This window comes from Nelumbo lutea, chromosome 1 (genome assembly GCF_056320005.1).
Source record: "Nelumbo lutea isolate HS-2025 chromosome 1, American lotus-T2T, whole genome shotgun sequence".
Lineage (NCBI taxonomy): Eukaryota > Viridiplantae > Streptophyta > Magnoliopsida > Proteales > Nelumbonaceae > Nelumbo > Nelumbo lutea.
The window spans coordinates 111,732,397-111,749,280 of NC_142684.1; the positions used below are offsets into that span (position 1 = coordinate 111,732,397).

The 16,884-nt window shown below is 37.2% G+C and overlaps 1 protein-coding gene across 1 annotated transcript; it reads left to right on the forward strand.

Annotated features, from left to right (window-relative positions):
• The first annotated feature begins 947 nt into the window (after nt 1–947).
• Nucleotides 948–15,088, forward strand: LOC148876818 (uncharacterized). Its single transcript, XM_088972467.1, has 4 exons — nt 948–1,407; nt 1,486–1,546; nt 1,633–1,777; nt 14,366–15,088. Exons 1-4 carry the CDS (start codon nt 1,152–1,154, stop codon nt 14,615–14,617), a joined length of 714 nt encoding a protein of 237 aa, XP_088828593.1. The 5' UTR covers nt 948–1,151; the 3' UTR covers nt 14,618–15,088.
• Nucleotides 15,089–16,884: the final 1,796 nt, after the last annotated feature.

Consider the following 16,884-nt stretch of genomic DNA (forward strand, 5'->3'; position numbering starts at 1 on the left):
AAATCCTATATTTAAGTTATTTTTCACTAATAAATGATACTAATTAGATTTATGCCAATATTTTTAACAATATAAATTCATATATTTTAATATTGACTCAAAAACAAAACCATTTTTTATCAAAGTGGTGGCTAAGCAATTAGTTCAACCATCCAAATCTTGATCAACCTATGAAGTCATATGTAGGTAATAAAAATTTTAAAATATAAATAAATATAGAAAATTATAAAAATATAGAAAACATTAGACATATTTGTGATATTTTTATTAATTAACTTAAAAAATAAGTGTAATAAACAAGAATTATTTTTATTGATAATAAAAAATTAAATACATAACTTAGAACTGACCAAAAGTAAAATTATTTTACTATTTGGAAAAGATCAACAATTCAACTTTTGGGTCAAATGTGTTAACATTTAATGTCATAAATAATGAATAAATAAATTTTGCAAAATAACATTCAAACACGTATAATATCATATAATTATCATATTAAACAAGAAGTAAGTGTGACATATTAAAATCATTTTTACATACACAAATAAAATAAAATTATAGAAAAATTTAAACACATCTATAACTTTATATTTACACTACTAATAAAAATATGAATAAAATTGTGAAACTTTTTTATGACTAAAATACTCAATTTTGAATTAGTCCCTATTTAATTGAGGTTTAAATTATAAATTGAAATATTTTTTTTTCAACTCATTCAATTATCTTTATTTAAATCTTATATTTCTTTGATAAATAAACAAAAAATTTAAATAAAAAATATAAAACATTATAAAAAGAAGAATCTAGCCAAATACCTAAGCCTATCAATAATAGTTGAAACTTTACAACTTGATTCAATTATCATATTTAAATGAAATATTTATGTAATCAAATTTGAATTTTACGATCCATACATTCAATTAATAGTAAAAAACAAAAAATACATTTCCAACCCGACGGTCCCAACTCCAGTTGGCCCCTCCTTCCTCTGCACAAACACTCACCTACTTGATTCCTGTACTACAAACACTCACCTACTTGATTTCATCTCGTTGATTTCGCCCTCATAATCTTCACTTCTTAACTATACTCACCTACTCTGCTCTTCTGCTTTGGAGGCTCGTTCCATCTCTCTCCTCATTTCAACAATGGAGGCCACATCTCTCTCGACCTCGCTTTTATCTCGTCTTCCTTCTTCCTCGCTTTCTCACAAGGCCCTTGATCATGTCTTCCTACCATCTTCCCCTGCATCGTTTCAAACAAGAACCTTGTCTTATCGAACCTCTATTTTGAACACCGGATCCCACTTCCAGCTGTCTGAATCGAAGTGTCGAAGAAATCTCATTTCTTGCTGTTCTGGGAATGGGGCAGACAACAGAGACAATGATGTTCCCATTGAAAAGCGTATGCCTTATTTCAGAAATCACTCTTCACATTTTCTTAATATAAGTTGATTCTGAATTTTCTGGAGCATGGTGGCAGGGTATCCAGCATTTCCAACTGTGGTCGATATTAACCAGATTCGCGAGATTTTGCCCCACCGGTGAGTCATCTTGCTGTGATTTCAACATATTGTCTTGAATGACATCTCACACGATTTTAAGTTTGAATTTGGGTTGTTTGTGTTAGGTTTCCGTTCCTTTTGGTGGATAGAGTGATTGAGTACAATCCTGGTGTTTCAGCTGTTGCTATCAAGAATGTAACAATAAACGATAACTTCTTCCCTGGACATTTCCCTGAGAGGCCTATTATGCCTGGTGTTCTCATGGTCGAGGTATATTGTTCATGTCGTGGTTCGGTTTTATGGACTAATGACATTTTCTTTCTGTTTTATGCATTTTGTGTTTAAAGCAAAGGCAAACGTGGCATACATTTTCCCAAGTGTGGCGGCTATTCAGTTGTGTTGTTCTGTGTATGATTCTCTTGCCAATATCTAGCCTCTGAAGTTTGATAATATGTTCTAAACTTTTACTAAGTGCCTGTCTATGTGCTTTTGAGGGAACCAATTTTCAGTTTAGTTTCTCTTAGCATTTGAAACCACACCATTTTAATATGAAATGGTTTCATTCTCTTTTCTTTTTTTTCAACAAAATCTAATTGAACTCATCTCTTTGAAATTCTGAAGTGATAACATTCCAATCCCAAAAGTGATTCCATTTTAGGTTGAGAACTGAACCAATGAAATACATGGAATCTGAACCAATGTTTTGTAAACTTTAATTGAATCTTGAACTATAGAGAAGGTTAAGTCATACCACAAAGTGTAACATAAATTGTACCAATAAAAAAATGTGTATTATAAATTGTAAGATGTTTAGATGATATACCATGTACACTAGAAGCATTAGATGTATAACCAATTTTAACTTAATTATCAAAAAAAAAAAAACAATTTTAACTTGAAAGCCAAATCTTTACATCAACACCCCATCTTTCTCAACATGCTATCTAGTTCAGATCATGTTGCTATTCTTATCATATCATAAATCATAAAATTTTGACAACTATGATCTGAACTAGATATTATTAGCATCATTATCATCATCTAATAGTGGGGGAATCCGCAACAAGATTATGGAGTGGGTCCTGATTCTTCCAGAGTTCAAGGGGGAATGTAAAAGGTCTTTTGGGTTTGGTTTTTGGAATGTAATGAGTTCTGATAGTTGGGGGAATTGATGTTCTATTCTGGATTTTTTTTTTTAAATTTTTTTTCTGGTTGGAGTTGTTTTCTTGTATTGGGTGATAACTCATTACCTGTAGCTTATGCGTTACTTTTCCTTTTTTATTGAATAAAATTTCCTTTTTTTTCCTATTATAAAGAAAACATCATCACCATCTAAGCTTTACCCCAATTATATGTATATGGGGTTGGGTACATGAATCCTGTTTTGCCATTCCATTCTGTTTAGTGCCATATCCATTGTTAAATTATTAGTGCTAATCATTTCTTACTACTTCAACCCATGTCCTTTTTGTTCTGCCCTTAGCCCTTCTAATCCCTTCAGCTTGCAACAGATAGCTTCTTCTTATGGGTGTTGTAGATGGTTCATTTATGAATGTTATCAAACCATCTTAGTCTACTTTTTCTTATTTTATCACCTATTGGAGCTACTCCTAGGTTCCTTCAAATGACTTCATTTCTAACCCTATCATTTCTAGTTTTTTTACTCATCCATCTCAGCATATACATTTCTACCATACTCATTTTTTTGTACATGTTTCTTGACTGCTTAACACTTTGCTCCATATTGCTGGTCTTAGAACTGTTTTATAGAAATTTTCTTTTAGCTTGAGTTGTATTCACCTATTATTAGCATATGGATAGAATGATATGATCTTTACTGCTGAAATGAAATGATTTAGGCAGATGCTAATGGAGGGTTGAGGTACATGCCCAAATTGTCTCTACTCTATATCAGTCATGGTATCTGATTGGATTAGTTCTGAATTTCAATGATGAACAACTTTCTTATGTTGCTAATATGTCATTGTAAATCCCTGTGTCTTACTATGAGTATGTAGTTTCTGAACTGGTTGGTATATTGTGGTAAATTTCATAAGATGGGCAATAGTTGAGAATACTTACAGTACAGGCGTGTGGTGTGTCACCTATAGTCCCTTGATTACTTGATGGTTTTCCTTGTGAGTCTAAAGTAAACTTAATATTGTAGAAATAGGCATTTTGTATTTATTTTGTTTGTGATTATATATGGGTTATCTCCACCAATGCAGACTTTTCTTACACTGCCAATCCCAAGTCTGGATAAATGAGGGTTGTGTCAGCCTGGCAGCCAAAATAAAAACCTTTAGCCAGTCCAATATGAATACAAAGTAGTTGACTCCAAATAGTTGGGACTAAGGCTGAGTTGAGTTGAGTTGGATGTCATTGTGTATGGTTGGGGGTTGGGGTTGAAGGTGGGAAATAACTCTAAACCTTTTTATCTTTTCAAATACAGTTGGAGAAATCATGGATTACTTTTAATTGCTTGATCCAATAAATTGTTTGTTGACGTTGAATTGTTCTATGCTTTCATCATAGTATGTTAGAACAGGGGAACCCGAGCCCTTATATGAGAACATGCAATTGGTGTATGAGGTGTATAAGAGGAGAGGTACACATCAGAAATATAACATAATGATGTAAACACATTGTAACAAGAATGTAATAAAAAGGTCTAATCGAATTGTAACAACTTACCAGGTTGCAATATAAATAAGAAGGAAGAGGGGAAGAGGCAAGAGGCAGTAAGGAATTCATTTAGTTTCTCTCTCTCACTCTCACTCTCTCTCTCTCTCATTAGAGCTTGGATGCCAAATACGAGAGCCACATCCATGGAGGTGAGAGTTGACTAGGTGGAGGTCGAGCTACACCATGTCTCTGGTGACGTATGAGAAATCAAAGAAACAATGGCAGTCGTCCTACGTCATTTGGAATAGAGCATGTTGGAAGCGGGTAGGGAAGTCGAGCAAGAAGAGGGTAGCCAAGGCAGCAGTCAGCAGGGAAGCTCAAGCACAAACAAGAACACCAAGCTGATCTTTCCAATCTTCTCCGGGGGCAATCCAATTTCTTGGATCTACAGGGCTGAGAGATTTTTTGAATACAATGAAACACCTGGACACGATTGAGTAGCCCTTGCAGCCCTCCACCTAGAAGGGGAAGCAATCCTCTAGTACTAGTGGTACCGGCAAGGACACCCACAATTATCTTGGATGGATTTCACCGACTCCCTCTGTGTGTGATTCAAAGCTTCATGCTGTGAAGATTTTGATGAGAATCTTGCAAAACTGAGGCAGATTGGTAGCATGAGAGAGCAAGGTTCAAAATATCAATACACACCAAGCTGGTCTTTCCAGCCTTCTCTGGGGGCAATCCAATTTCTTGGATCTACAAGGTTGAGAGATTTTTTGAATACAATGAAACACCTGGACACAATTGAGTAGCCCTTGCAGCCCTCCACCTAGAAGGGGAAACAATCCTCTAGTACTAGTGGTACCAGCGAGGACACCCACAATTATCTTGGATGGATTTCACTGACACCCTTTGTGTGTGATTCAAAGCCTCATGCTATGAAGATTTTGATGAGAATCTTGCAAAACTAAGGCATATTGGTAGCATGAGAGAGCAAGGTTCAAAATATCGTTACATGCCGATACACCAGTAGGGGCATATTGGCCTGTATCGAGGCTCACCTCTCCATTTTTTTAGTTTTTTCTTCAATCTGGTTCATAGGGGTTGGTTTAAGGTCCGTCTACCCCCTGAACCATGGTCTGACCCGAAAGACCCACTATAGGGGCATATTGGAAAGCTCCTGATACAATACGGCCCGATACATATTGAAATTTTGAACCTTGTGAGAGAGTACTAGATGGAGTTCAAAAGATTGGCAGTCAGAAGAAAAAACCTTTTGAGAAGAAAGGACTATTTAGAAAGTTGCAAAAATTCAAAAGAAAGTAGCAGAAATCAGAGTTCAAGAGGAGAGAAGAGAAGAAGAAGAAGAAGAAGGTGGCAGCAACTTGGGTTCAGAGAGAGATTTTTCGAACATAATCTCTTCTCTTACTCCCTTAATTCTATTTCATTAAGTTAAACTTTAATAATTTATAGAGAAGCCCCTAGTTGAGCAGAAAATTAAAAAGACATAACATAAGAAAGAATAAAGCCCAGATTAAGGCCCATTGTAGCAAAGAACATAAAAGATAAAAAAGGATAAACAACCTATGGGCCATTTGGCCCATCTTCTCTACACTCCCCCTCAAGCTTAGCATAGATGTCAATCATGCCAATTTTGCCAGTATCATGCTGAAGTTTAGCCTTGGGAATGCCCTTGGTGAGGAAATCAGCTAATTGTCCTTCAGAGGTGATGAAAGGTAGACACACTTCTTTAGAAGCCACTCTTTCTCGAATGAAGTGTCTGTCAACTTCAATATGTTTAGTTCTGTTGATGGCGGTGCAAATAGGAATGACCCATACTAGCCCAGTATTATCCAAAGCCTATAGGGCCCTGAGCCAAGAGAATTATCAGCAACAACTTGGAGATTTACTACAGCGGTATGTAGATGTCTTCCAAGAGCCATTAGAATTACCTCCATCATGGGAACATGATCATAGGACTCCTCTTTTGTTGGGAGCACCTCCAACAAATGTAAGACTAAGACCTTACCACTATCCTTATTTTCAAAAAAAAAAAAAGGCAAATTGAGAAACAAGTCCAGGAGCTGTTAACTAAGAAATTTATCTAACCTAGCTACAACCCGTTCCCCCCCACCCCCCCATTCTTCTAGTTAAAAAGAAAGATGGATCATTGGAGGTTTTGCATTGATTACCGAACTCTTAAAAAGAGGGTAAAGTATCAGCTGACTCAGAAAAACTATTAAGGACTTGCGGGCATTCTTGGGGTTGATAGGATACTACAGCTGCTTTATTAAAGGTTAAGGACTGATTGCAGCCCCACTAACAGCCTTGCTCAAGAAAGATGCTTTCTCTTGGTCCAACAAAGCCCATGAAGCATTTGAGGCCCTCGAGACAGCTGTGTCATCTCCACCAGCTTTGATACTTCCCTGTTTTACCAAAACTGTTGTAATAGAGTGCGATCCTTCGGGTCTCAGAGTGGGTGAAGCATTGATGCAAGATGAACAACCCATTGCCTTTTTTTTAGAAAGGCTTTATCTTCTCAACAAGGCAACACATCAGTGTATGCTTGCGAACTAATAGTGGTGGTATTAGCAATCCAACATTGGTGATACCATCTATTGGGCCACAAATTTATCATCTGGACTGATCATTACAGCCTTAAGTTTTTACTTGAACAACAAATACTCTCAACAGATCAGCAGCGTTGGGCTTCTAAACTTATGGGCATTGATTACTCAATTGAGTGTCAGCCTGGGCCCACCAACAAGGTGGCAAATGCTATGTCAAGACAACCAAGTACTGAACAACCCAACTTACACCAATTGCACGTATCACTGCAGCCGACTTCAACATTGTGGGACCAACTGAGATTGGACGCTGAAAATAGCATGGACCTTCAGCAAATTAAGGCCCAATTAGTACAAGATCCACACTCCAAACTGGGATTCACACCAAGGGGAATATTCTGTATTACAAGAACAGAATTATGCTACAATCAGACTTGGCCCACCTAAGTTCATTGTTGGACTATTTCCACACCTCCCCATTAGGTCACTCTGGGGGTGCTGTCCACCTACAAGCAGCTATCTTCTCAATTCTATTGGAAGGGGATCTAAAGTCTATCCAACGTCATGTAGCAGCATGCTCCATATGTCAACAGTGCAAATATGAGGTGCAATCACCATCAGGCCTATTGCAGCCACTACCCATTCTGAGTCAAGTTTGGGAAGCTATATCATGGACTTTGTCACAGGTTTACTGATATCTGCAGGAAAATCAGTTATTTTGGTTGTGGTGGATAGGCTTACCAAATATAGCCACTTCTTGGCCTTGGCCCACCCTTTTACTGCCTCAAAGAGGTGGGCAAACTTCATGGGTTTCCACAATCTATTGTTTCAGATTGGGACCCAATCTTTATTAGCAACTTTTGGAGAGAGCTTTTTAAGCTCCAAGGAGTTCAATTGAACAAATCCACTAGCTACCACCCTCAGTCAGATGGACAAACAGAGGTGGTCAACCAATGTGTGGAGAGTGGAGACATACTTAAGGTGCTTCACAGGGACCAAACCAAGGCAATGGACATACCCCTTTCCATGCATTATATGGCAGAGACCCACCACCACTTTTGCCATATGAACAAGGTTCAACACCGGTGGTTTCTCTAGAAACACATTTACTGCAATGGGATGCCACACTTAAGCAGCTATGCCACAATCTCACTCAGGCCCAGCAATGGATGAAACATTACTATAATAAACATCATCACCAGGTCAATTATGAGGTTGGTGACATGGTCTATCTAAAGTTACTGCCATATAAATTCCTCTCCACTCAAAAACAGCACTGGAACAAGTTAGCACCACGTTTTTTTGGGCCTTTCAAGATCGTTGAATGAATTGGATGACTAGCTTATCGTCTTGATCTTCCATCAGACTCCAGCACCCCGTTTTCCATGTTTTAGTTCTAAGGAAGCGCCTAAAGCCACATGCAATCACTCCGCCCACCCTCCCTAAATTCTCTGCTGATATGGAGTTGCAAATGGAACCATTGAGTATAATTGATTTCTGCTGGGCCAAAAATGGCACTCACGTAATACCAGAAGCATTGGTAATATGGACTCATTTACCATAAGGAGAAGAAAGTGGAAAGAGGCAGGAAGGAATTCATTCAGTTCATCTCTCTCTCTCTCTCTCTGTATTTTACTCTGGAGGTCAGTTCCCTCGAAAGAAAACTGACTTAGGCAGATTCCTAACTAGTATAGGGTAGTATCAGGTCTTCTCTAAACACTTGTAGTTGACAATCTTAGAATTAATTATATCATGGAAAATTCTGTTCCCCTTCCCCTACTAACATATTTTGGATGCTATCAGGGAAAGACATCTTTCTTCATTTCATTTTTGATTAATAAGACATCTTTCTTCAGTCCATATTACAATGTGTTAACTGATGTATCAGTTGGGTTTCCAGCTGTTCTGATTCAGATTGGTGGCCTTTTAATGAAGCTACACATTTACACTTACGAACATGAATCATCCTTGATAAATTTCTAAATGTTTGGAACAAATATTTCTTGGGCGTTCAGAATTTGATTATTCTTCCAAAGTAATGTGAAGCAGTAAAAACTAAGGGTTTTCAAAGATTTAAGTGATATAGAGACAACATTCTTTGTTAAGTTGTATGGAACTATCACAACGGATGAAACATTGAGAAAAATCTAAAACAGAAAGGTCTTCTATGCATGTGACTAAACCATTTTAGTCTACTTCCTCTCATTTTCACGTATTGTGGCTACTCCTAGGTTCCTTCAAATGACTACATTTCTGACCCTATCCTTTCTAGTTTTTCCACTCATCCATCTTAGCTTCACCTATCACATAAGATTCCGGATGCACGTCTCAAATTTTCACATCCTTCTCTAATTATATGGGTGACTTCCTCAATCTCTCCCATGTTATGAATTATCAAACCAAAGTATCAAAAAAAGATCACATTGAGTTATCTTTTGGTCTCCAATCTTAAGTGTATCTTGATTTGCACTCCTATTATTATTAAATTTATTATCATGTACCTGAACCCATATAGTTAGGATAATGCCTGGATAATGTCCACAAACTTAATTTAGTCCTTATTTCCTTATTTTAAAACCTCTTGTTTCTAAAGAATTTGTCCACAAACTTAATTTCAATTAATCGTTCATTAGTTTCATCAATTAAAATAATGTCATCAGAAAAAGAAAAGAAGCTTATGGTGATCCTCTAACTTCTGCTAACTCAAGAAGAGAATAAATCATTTTTTTTGATAGATAAAAAGAGAAATAAGACATTCATCAAATCCTAAATCCTAGGTTTTAGCAAAATTGACATAAACTCATAAAGCTTCTTAACACAATACCGTGGAGACCAAGCATTCACTACCACAGGCTACAACCAATCCAATACTTCTTAAAAGAGTCAGCCTCAACCCTCCTCAACCATCCAATTCTGAGGAACCAAAACTAGACTGCAACATGCACTCCTCAGAAATGGTATCAGAATTTTTAATTCACTCTCTATCATCTAATTCCATGATGACTTCTCTGGCAAAATCTTCACCACCTAGGAAGAACAGACCCAATTCCCAAGTTCTTGCTGACTTGAACTTCCTTATCAACCAACCAGTCTAATTAATCCGATTTTTTCCTTAATCTAATATCATTCTCTGCCAAGATACACTGTTTAGGATTATACCACTCTTTTCCTCTTCCATTGATTCTGTCCTGTTTAATCACATCAGTCCCCCACCCCCCCCTTCATAACTGTCACAACTTGGTATAATTACAAGAATCTGAAAGCAAACTTTGAATACTTCAAAAAGATGAAACATCTAACCTTTTTCTTCAAAATTTATCCTCCAAAATTCTCAACAGCTGAAAAACTCACCAACATTAGCCAGATCCAAGGTTTCATAAAAATTCCTACCTCAAGACATATTGGAAATGTCTTCCAACTTATTTCTAGAAAGTAACTCAGGAATATGTCCACTATCTCTGAATGTCTTCTCTTGTATACTCTCTTAAAGCTCTTACAAGGACCAGCTTCCTTTAATATCTTCAAATGGGAGAAAACTTTTGTTACATGAATTAGAAAGAGGGTTATGATAAAAGGATAGTGGTGTTCCTTGAGGACTTCTTCCATTCAGTGGTATGTTGGTATGGAATTGCCACTAACAAGGGAACCACATGAAATAGTCAAAGTTACACTCTTTCTTTGGAAAACATATTTATCATTTCCTATCTTTGTTTATCCAACCTTCTTTTTTTATGTTTGCAAAATATATACTGTCAACTAAATGTTCTATATCATTCTTTTATTGCATATTTGCAATTTCTATGAACTTGTATTTAAGATTTTGTCAATTTCTTGATTTTTAGGTATATTTTCCTTTGTGTTCAACTAGTTAATACCTAGGTATCAAAATAGTCATCACATGACTTGGCAAGGAAAATATGATTAATCATTGACTAACCACATTGACAACACTAGTAAGACTGTAACAACATTCTACAAACTAATAATATTACCATTTCTTCCTTTATACATGACATAATTCTATAATTTCTAATGGTTTTAGTCTGGTGGAGCTATGTTTTGATGCTAGGAATAGAGGTAGTCCAGAATTTAGGGTTTTCTTGTGTAATACAACAATCTATAGGTCTAACATGGTAAGCAACAAAGTGCTTCTTATAGAATGCTGCTAAGTTGCCTTCAAAACTATAAGATCACATACCACTGTGAAAACAATAGGGGGTTGTGAGAGGCTTGGAAGGCAAACTGCTAGCCTTGTTTTCTGGCCCAGTGGGGTTTGGGAACTCGCTCAAGGCAGAATTGCTTGCAGCACTACAAGGAGAACAAATTGCTAATGAAGGTGATTGAAGGAGACTCAAAATTGGTGGTAGGTTGGTTAAAGGATCCAGAATCTGTAATATGGTGCTACAGGGATGAGATAAAAAAAAAAAATCTTATGGATCACTAAGAATATGCACTTGAGGATGCAATGGGTGAGGAGATCGGCTAATGGGTTAGCAGATGCTTTGTCCACGCAAGTGGTGAATAGGCAGTCTTTGTTTTGGGCTCACTTGTAATTTTTTCTGTTTTGTTTACATAGAGGTACCAGCTCGTGCCTCTCTAAGGGACACTTGTAATGCTTATACTTTCAGACTTAATAAAATTAATCTCATTTATCAAAAACAAGGTATTTTGTTGCTTTTTATCTCTTCTGGTCCTAGACTTCACTTCTGATGTTTCCATTTTCCACACTATTTTCATATCCTTGTACTTCTGGCTTATTATACATTTTTTTTTATATTTTAGGTTATTGCTGGCTAATTATGTAGTTCATAGCTCATAGATGCTGTATCATGGTTGTTTTCATATAGTAGTAATCACTATTTATGATTTCCAGATACCCATATATGCCTAGTGTATCAGTTTTGGACATGTTACATACCTATAAGACACTAGATACTTCTTGGAAACTTGTAGATATGCTCTACAGAATTGATACTCTTAAAATATGTAAAATAGTTTGTTTTAACAAATTATAAAAAATCTGTACATGTTGGAAATTTAATTAAAGTCGGCAACATACAAGCCTTGACAAATGAAAGTCAGCTTTAAAAACTAAGATATTAAAGCATGAAATAAACAGATCATATTTGATGCCCATATCCATAGCTGGAATTCTAGAAAATGAAGAGTTGCATTCCTGTTTCCATATCAATTGTCTGTGTGAGTATCTCTGTCTGGATATCATAGATCACCACATAGCTTGTCCAATGAAATCTATTTATATTCTCGCGCAGAGAACCATGGAATAGCCCAAGGATCCCTAATGATGGTCCAATTATGTCATCTTTGTTGGAATTGTAACCATGATGGAGGGACTTTACTCCCTCCCCCCTCCCCTGGGCCAATCAAAAAATGAGATAAAGCATTTTCTTCATCGCATAAAGGTCTCAGTGGTCATATAAGCCTTCTTCTTCTTCATTGGTAAGTGGATGGGCTAAACAATGAGATGTAGCGCTCCACCAAATTCCACAACCCCGAGGGTGGGATTTAATCCCAGGCCTCTGCTGCAACCAATAGGGGTGCTGACGGTTTGGTTAACTAAACCGTGGGTTGATTTTCTGGACTGAACTGAACTGTTCGGTTTTTCAATTCAATTTAACCAAACCGATGCAACCGGTTAACCGCGGTTTGGGTTTTTTTTTTTTTTTTTGTATGCCCTCAATATTAAAGAAAAGGGGAAAAACCTTCCCTGCCGATGGTCTGGAGAGAGTGAACACTGAACAGAACTGTGAACTGAGATTGAGATTGAGAGAGAGAGAGATGAGAGAGAGAGAGATTGAGCGAGATGAGTGACTGAGACTGAGAGAAGAGATTGAGAGAGATCAGTGAGTCTGAGTGTCGAGTGAGAGAGAGAGAGAGAGTGAGAGATTAAGATTTCAGATTTGAGAGGAGATGCCGGATGCTGGTCTGAGAGAGTGAAGGCTGAATCTGAGAGGAGACGCCAGACGTCGGTCGGAGGCTTGCCTGTCGGTAGGTCTGGTTTGTTGGGGAAGAAGAAGAGTATGAGAGAGAGAACACAGAACAGAGAGTGAGGTGAGACAGACACAGTTGGTTGCCTGGTTGGAGTGTTGAACGTCGGTGACTCAATCGTTGGAGGCCATCGGTGATTTGGTCGGAGGGTGGAGCACGAGAATAAAGGCTTGAAAATTTTCGATTTTCAAGATTGAGAGATTGGCACTCTGGCAGAGGCCGAAACTCTCTTTGAAACTTTCAAAATTTCTCTTTGAAACTTTCGATTTTCGATTTTCAAAGTTTTTCAAAGAGAAAGTGAAAGTCTCTTAGACTGCCGAAATTGTTTATTCGATTTTCAAAAAAAATAAAAATATAATATATAATATATATGATATTATATAAATATATATTACTGTATATATATATATATATCGGTCGGTTCGGTTAACCGCCAGTTTTTTTAAATGGTTAACTGAAACCAAACCAAAACTATTAGTTTTTTAAAAATATCGTACCAGAACCAAACCGGCTGGTTTGATTAACCAATTTTCGGTTCAGTTTTGGTCGGTTTTTTCAGTTGGTTCAGTTTTTCGGTTTTTTTTTTCTCACCCCTAGCAACCAGCCAGAGACCTTACCAGAAAGCTATTTGGCACTTTGTAAATTCATGGAAGCTTTGCAGTGCTTATTTTCCTTTTCTCACCTTCAAAGGAAAAATCTTTTGTACTTTCCCTCTAGTTTTATATGCGTGAACATTGAAACAAGTCCGGTGCTATCAAAACTCATAAAATTCACTCGGTTGAAAGAATCATTTTCATTTTGGGGGGGTGGGATGGGGAACCAAAGTACCAAACAGTGGACCGGCTTGCACGCTTAGGCCATACAAGTTAATAGGTATTCACATATAACTTCCCATTAGATCTTCAATATATCTGCAATATGGATTTGTGGGTTGTACTATCCCAAGATTGGTGTAACTTTTTTTTCTTCCTGATCCCGTAAAGTAAGAAACTTGCTACCTTCTTTTATTATTTTTTAAGACTGTCTTTTGCTCTATCCTGGTGGGTTCATTTTGTTCTCGTTTTTGCTCTATGGTGTCAAATAACTCTCTTGTCTGGCCAGAAGTTTTCCCTCAGATGAACTTGATATCCACCATCAATTGCTTATATTTAGATATAACTACTAGCATTAGATTCATTTTCAATTCTCTATAAAATTCAGTGTGTTTTTATGAAGAGAAATGTGAAGTATCTTTAAACCACAGAAAGACAAGCATAAAAAGGGTTTTCTGCCAATACACAAGATTTTAGGGGTGTTATGTCTTATCCTTTTGTGATTTAACACGGTGACCTATTTGCATGACACATGTCTTTTACGGTTCAACTCCCTAAACAATATAACAAGTTGGATTTGACTGCTGCAGCTTGTGGTGACACACACTTTATTGTGGTAAACTAAATAGAGATAATAATCTTAATCTAAGCCTCTCCACATCCTGAGTAACTGACTGCCCTTGTGTTCTAATCCACGTATATCAGCTTCATTACATGTTGGTTCTCAGCATCATAGAATTGCTATAATTAAATTGTTGTGCATACCTTTGCCTTTATTGAGTTGACATATGAAAATATCATCTTGACTCATGATGGGTATTGGTAAATGTGATATTTGAACACAGGCAATGGCCCAAGTTGGAGGGTTGGTCATGCTGCAACCAGAAGTGGGTGGCTCCCGTGAGAATTTCTTCTTTGCGGGAATTGACAAAGTGAGGTTCAGGAAACCAGTGGTTGCAGGGGACACGTTGGTTATGCGAATGACACTTGTTAAACTGCAGAAACGCTTTGGAATTGCAAAGATGGAAGGGAAGGCATATGTTGGTGGTGAAGTAGTTTGTGAGGGCGAATTCTTGATGGCTACTGGAAGTGAATGATGCGCACAAGTGTGAATCTGTTGCCTTGTTCTTTTTTCCTCCATAGAGATTGCTTAATTTTGATTTCCAGCCTCCACCCAAAAATTATCAAAAAGCAAAAAATATCACCTGAAATTTTAAATTATTAGGACTTATTGATGTCAAGCGCAGATTTCCTGCAGAACATGCATCTTGAGACATAGCTGATTGCTTGTTGGCATCCTGCACCTCGGTTTTATGCAGAAGGTATTCTTTCATAGAAGAGTGCGACGGCGGTACCTAAAGTCCTTAACTTTAATATTTTAGGAAATGAGCAGATTAAACCGATTTTATTGCTTAAACACTCTGAGAAAACGTGTGCCAATTTCCTGTAGTCTGATCTCCACGCAAATGTTACTAAGGTGGATGATCCTTTCTATCTTGGATGGTTTCTCAACAATGACTTATATCTTTACTATTGGAAATTTGGATTCTCTTGAAAGAAGCTTTCAATAGGGTGATTACAATAGTATGATGAGAGACTTTTACACCCCATTCCATTGCCAGGTATTGATTGCACCATTCAAAGGTGGCGGCACCTTCGGTTTTTCCTGCATGTGAAAAAATAGCACTTTAGCTCAGTTCAGAAAGAGTATAAATGCAAGTATGTACAGTGCAAATACATATAAAGTACAAGGTTTTATATTCTACATATTTGTATTAGTAACGAGCCTTTTATTTCCAATTTTTTGAGACCGAGTGTCTGAGACCAAAGAAAACTGAACACGGGATTAAGCGGTAAGAAATGAACTGAGAACTTACAACAGTTTGACAGGAAAAAAAGTAGCTCCCTATAATACAATAGCGGGATAGAATTTTTTTGTAGCTGACCCCAAATAGTTGGGTTTCTTCAGAGTGGTTATCAGTGTTTGTTGTCCTGCGTTTGATCCTAACACGTTGAGACCCGAGAGTAACAGAAATATGAATTTTTGGCTGAAACGAACATTAGACACCAATCATTCTTTTTCAAGGGGCACCAGCAGTTTATTCAAGGGTGACAGAGTATGGAATGCAAAGGGATGGATGGATTATCTTTTATTTATTTTACAATATAAAATATTATTATATTTGTAACTGTGCATATTTTGATGGATTCTACAGACATTTGCATGTAAAATATGCGAAAACCTTAAGTGATTTTTTTAGCAATGGTTGAATTAAAGAACATTTCAGGCTTTTTCACATGATTCGTTTCCTCAATATGTGGTCCAGAAGAAAATGGCAGTCAGTCATAATTGTTGGGTGAGAGAGCTTTTTAGTGATGTTGCAGCACAGCACCTACCTTTTGCTCGGGCATAACCAGAAACTGTAGCCTTTATGCAGCCATAATGCATAGCCTTTGAACGTGCCCCAGTTGTGGGAAACATCCATTGTTACAAGGAATTCAATGGAAGGGAATCTGACCTGCTTTTCCATGTAGCATTACGTCAATGTAATCACAGCCCCCAGCCAAAAGCTACCCCCCCCTCAAAGTTCAATGTAAAAGTCCATAATCTTGAAGATGGTCCCTGGAATTTACGAGCAGTTGGTGCTTTTAATCATGAATCTTCTACTTCTTTCATGGCCTAAATGTATGTTACAGGTCCCAGCCAGCTGTCTGAAAAGCAATCAAATGGGTTAACTCTTATTTTGCTGTGAGGGCAACTCAGATTGTTCTGATTAGGCTTTTTTTTTTTTTTGGTGGGATGAGGTGGTCCAGTATAATAAAACAATTCCCATCTTTTCTTTTCAGGTGTCATCAATCTCAACTTGTCCATGTAAATCAACTTATATAGTGAGTGCATGGTTTGTGAAGATACATGGTGATAGTGGGATTGGTTCTTACAAGTATTCATTGTCTCAGAAGCGACATCACTATCTGAAAACCCACCACTTGTAAACACTAATTAAACGTAACTTCAAAGCATCATTCCTCTGATGATGATCAATGAAACCTCTAATACGCGGAGTTGTGGACCGTGTGGACTCCCAACCACCACTGTTAGTGTAAAGGGATCCCGCTTAAAGGAGCTCCGAACTCAGATATTGCACCATGGAATGGTTATTATTATAAGTTCATGAGAACAACTGTTGAAACGTGGGTTATTTCTGTTGTGAAAAATGTGATCCACCCAGTGCCAGAAGTGAGTTCTATTCAGTATTCACCATGATGACACCAACGACTAGTCATCCAATTCAATCCCATTTATCATGTTTTTTGATCAGTTTTGACAGATGTAATATTGCAACATCTCCATAACATCATCCTC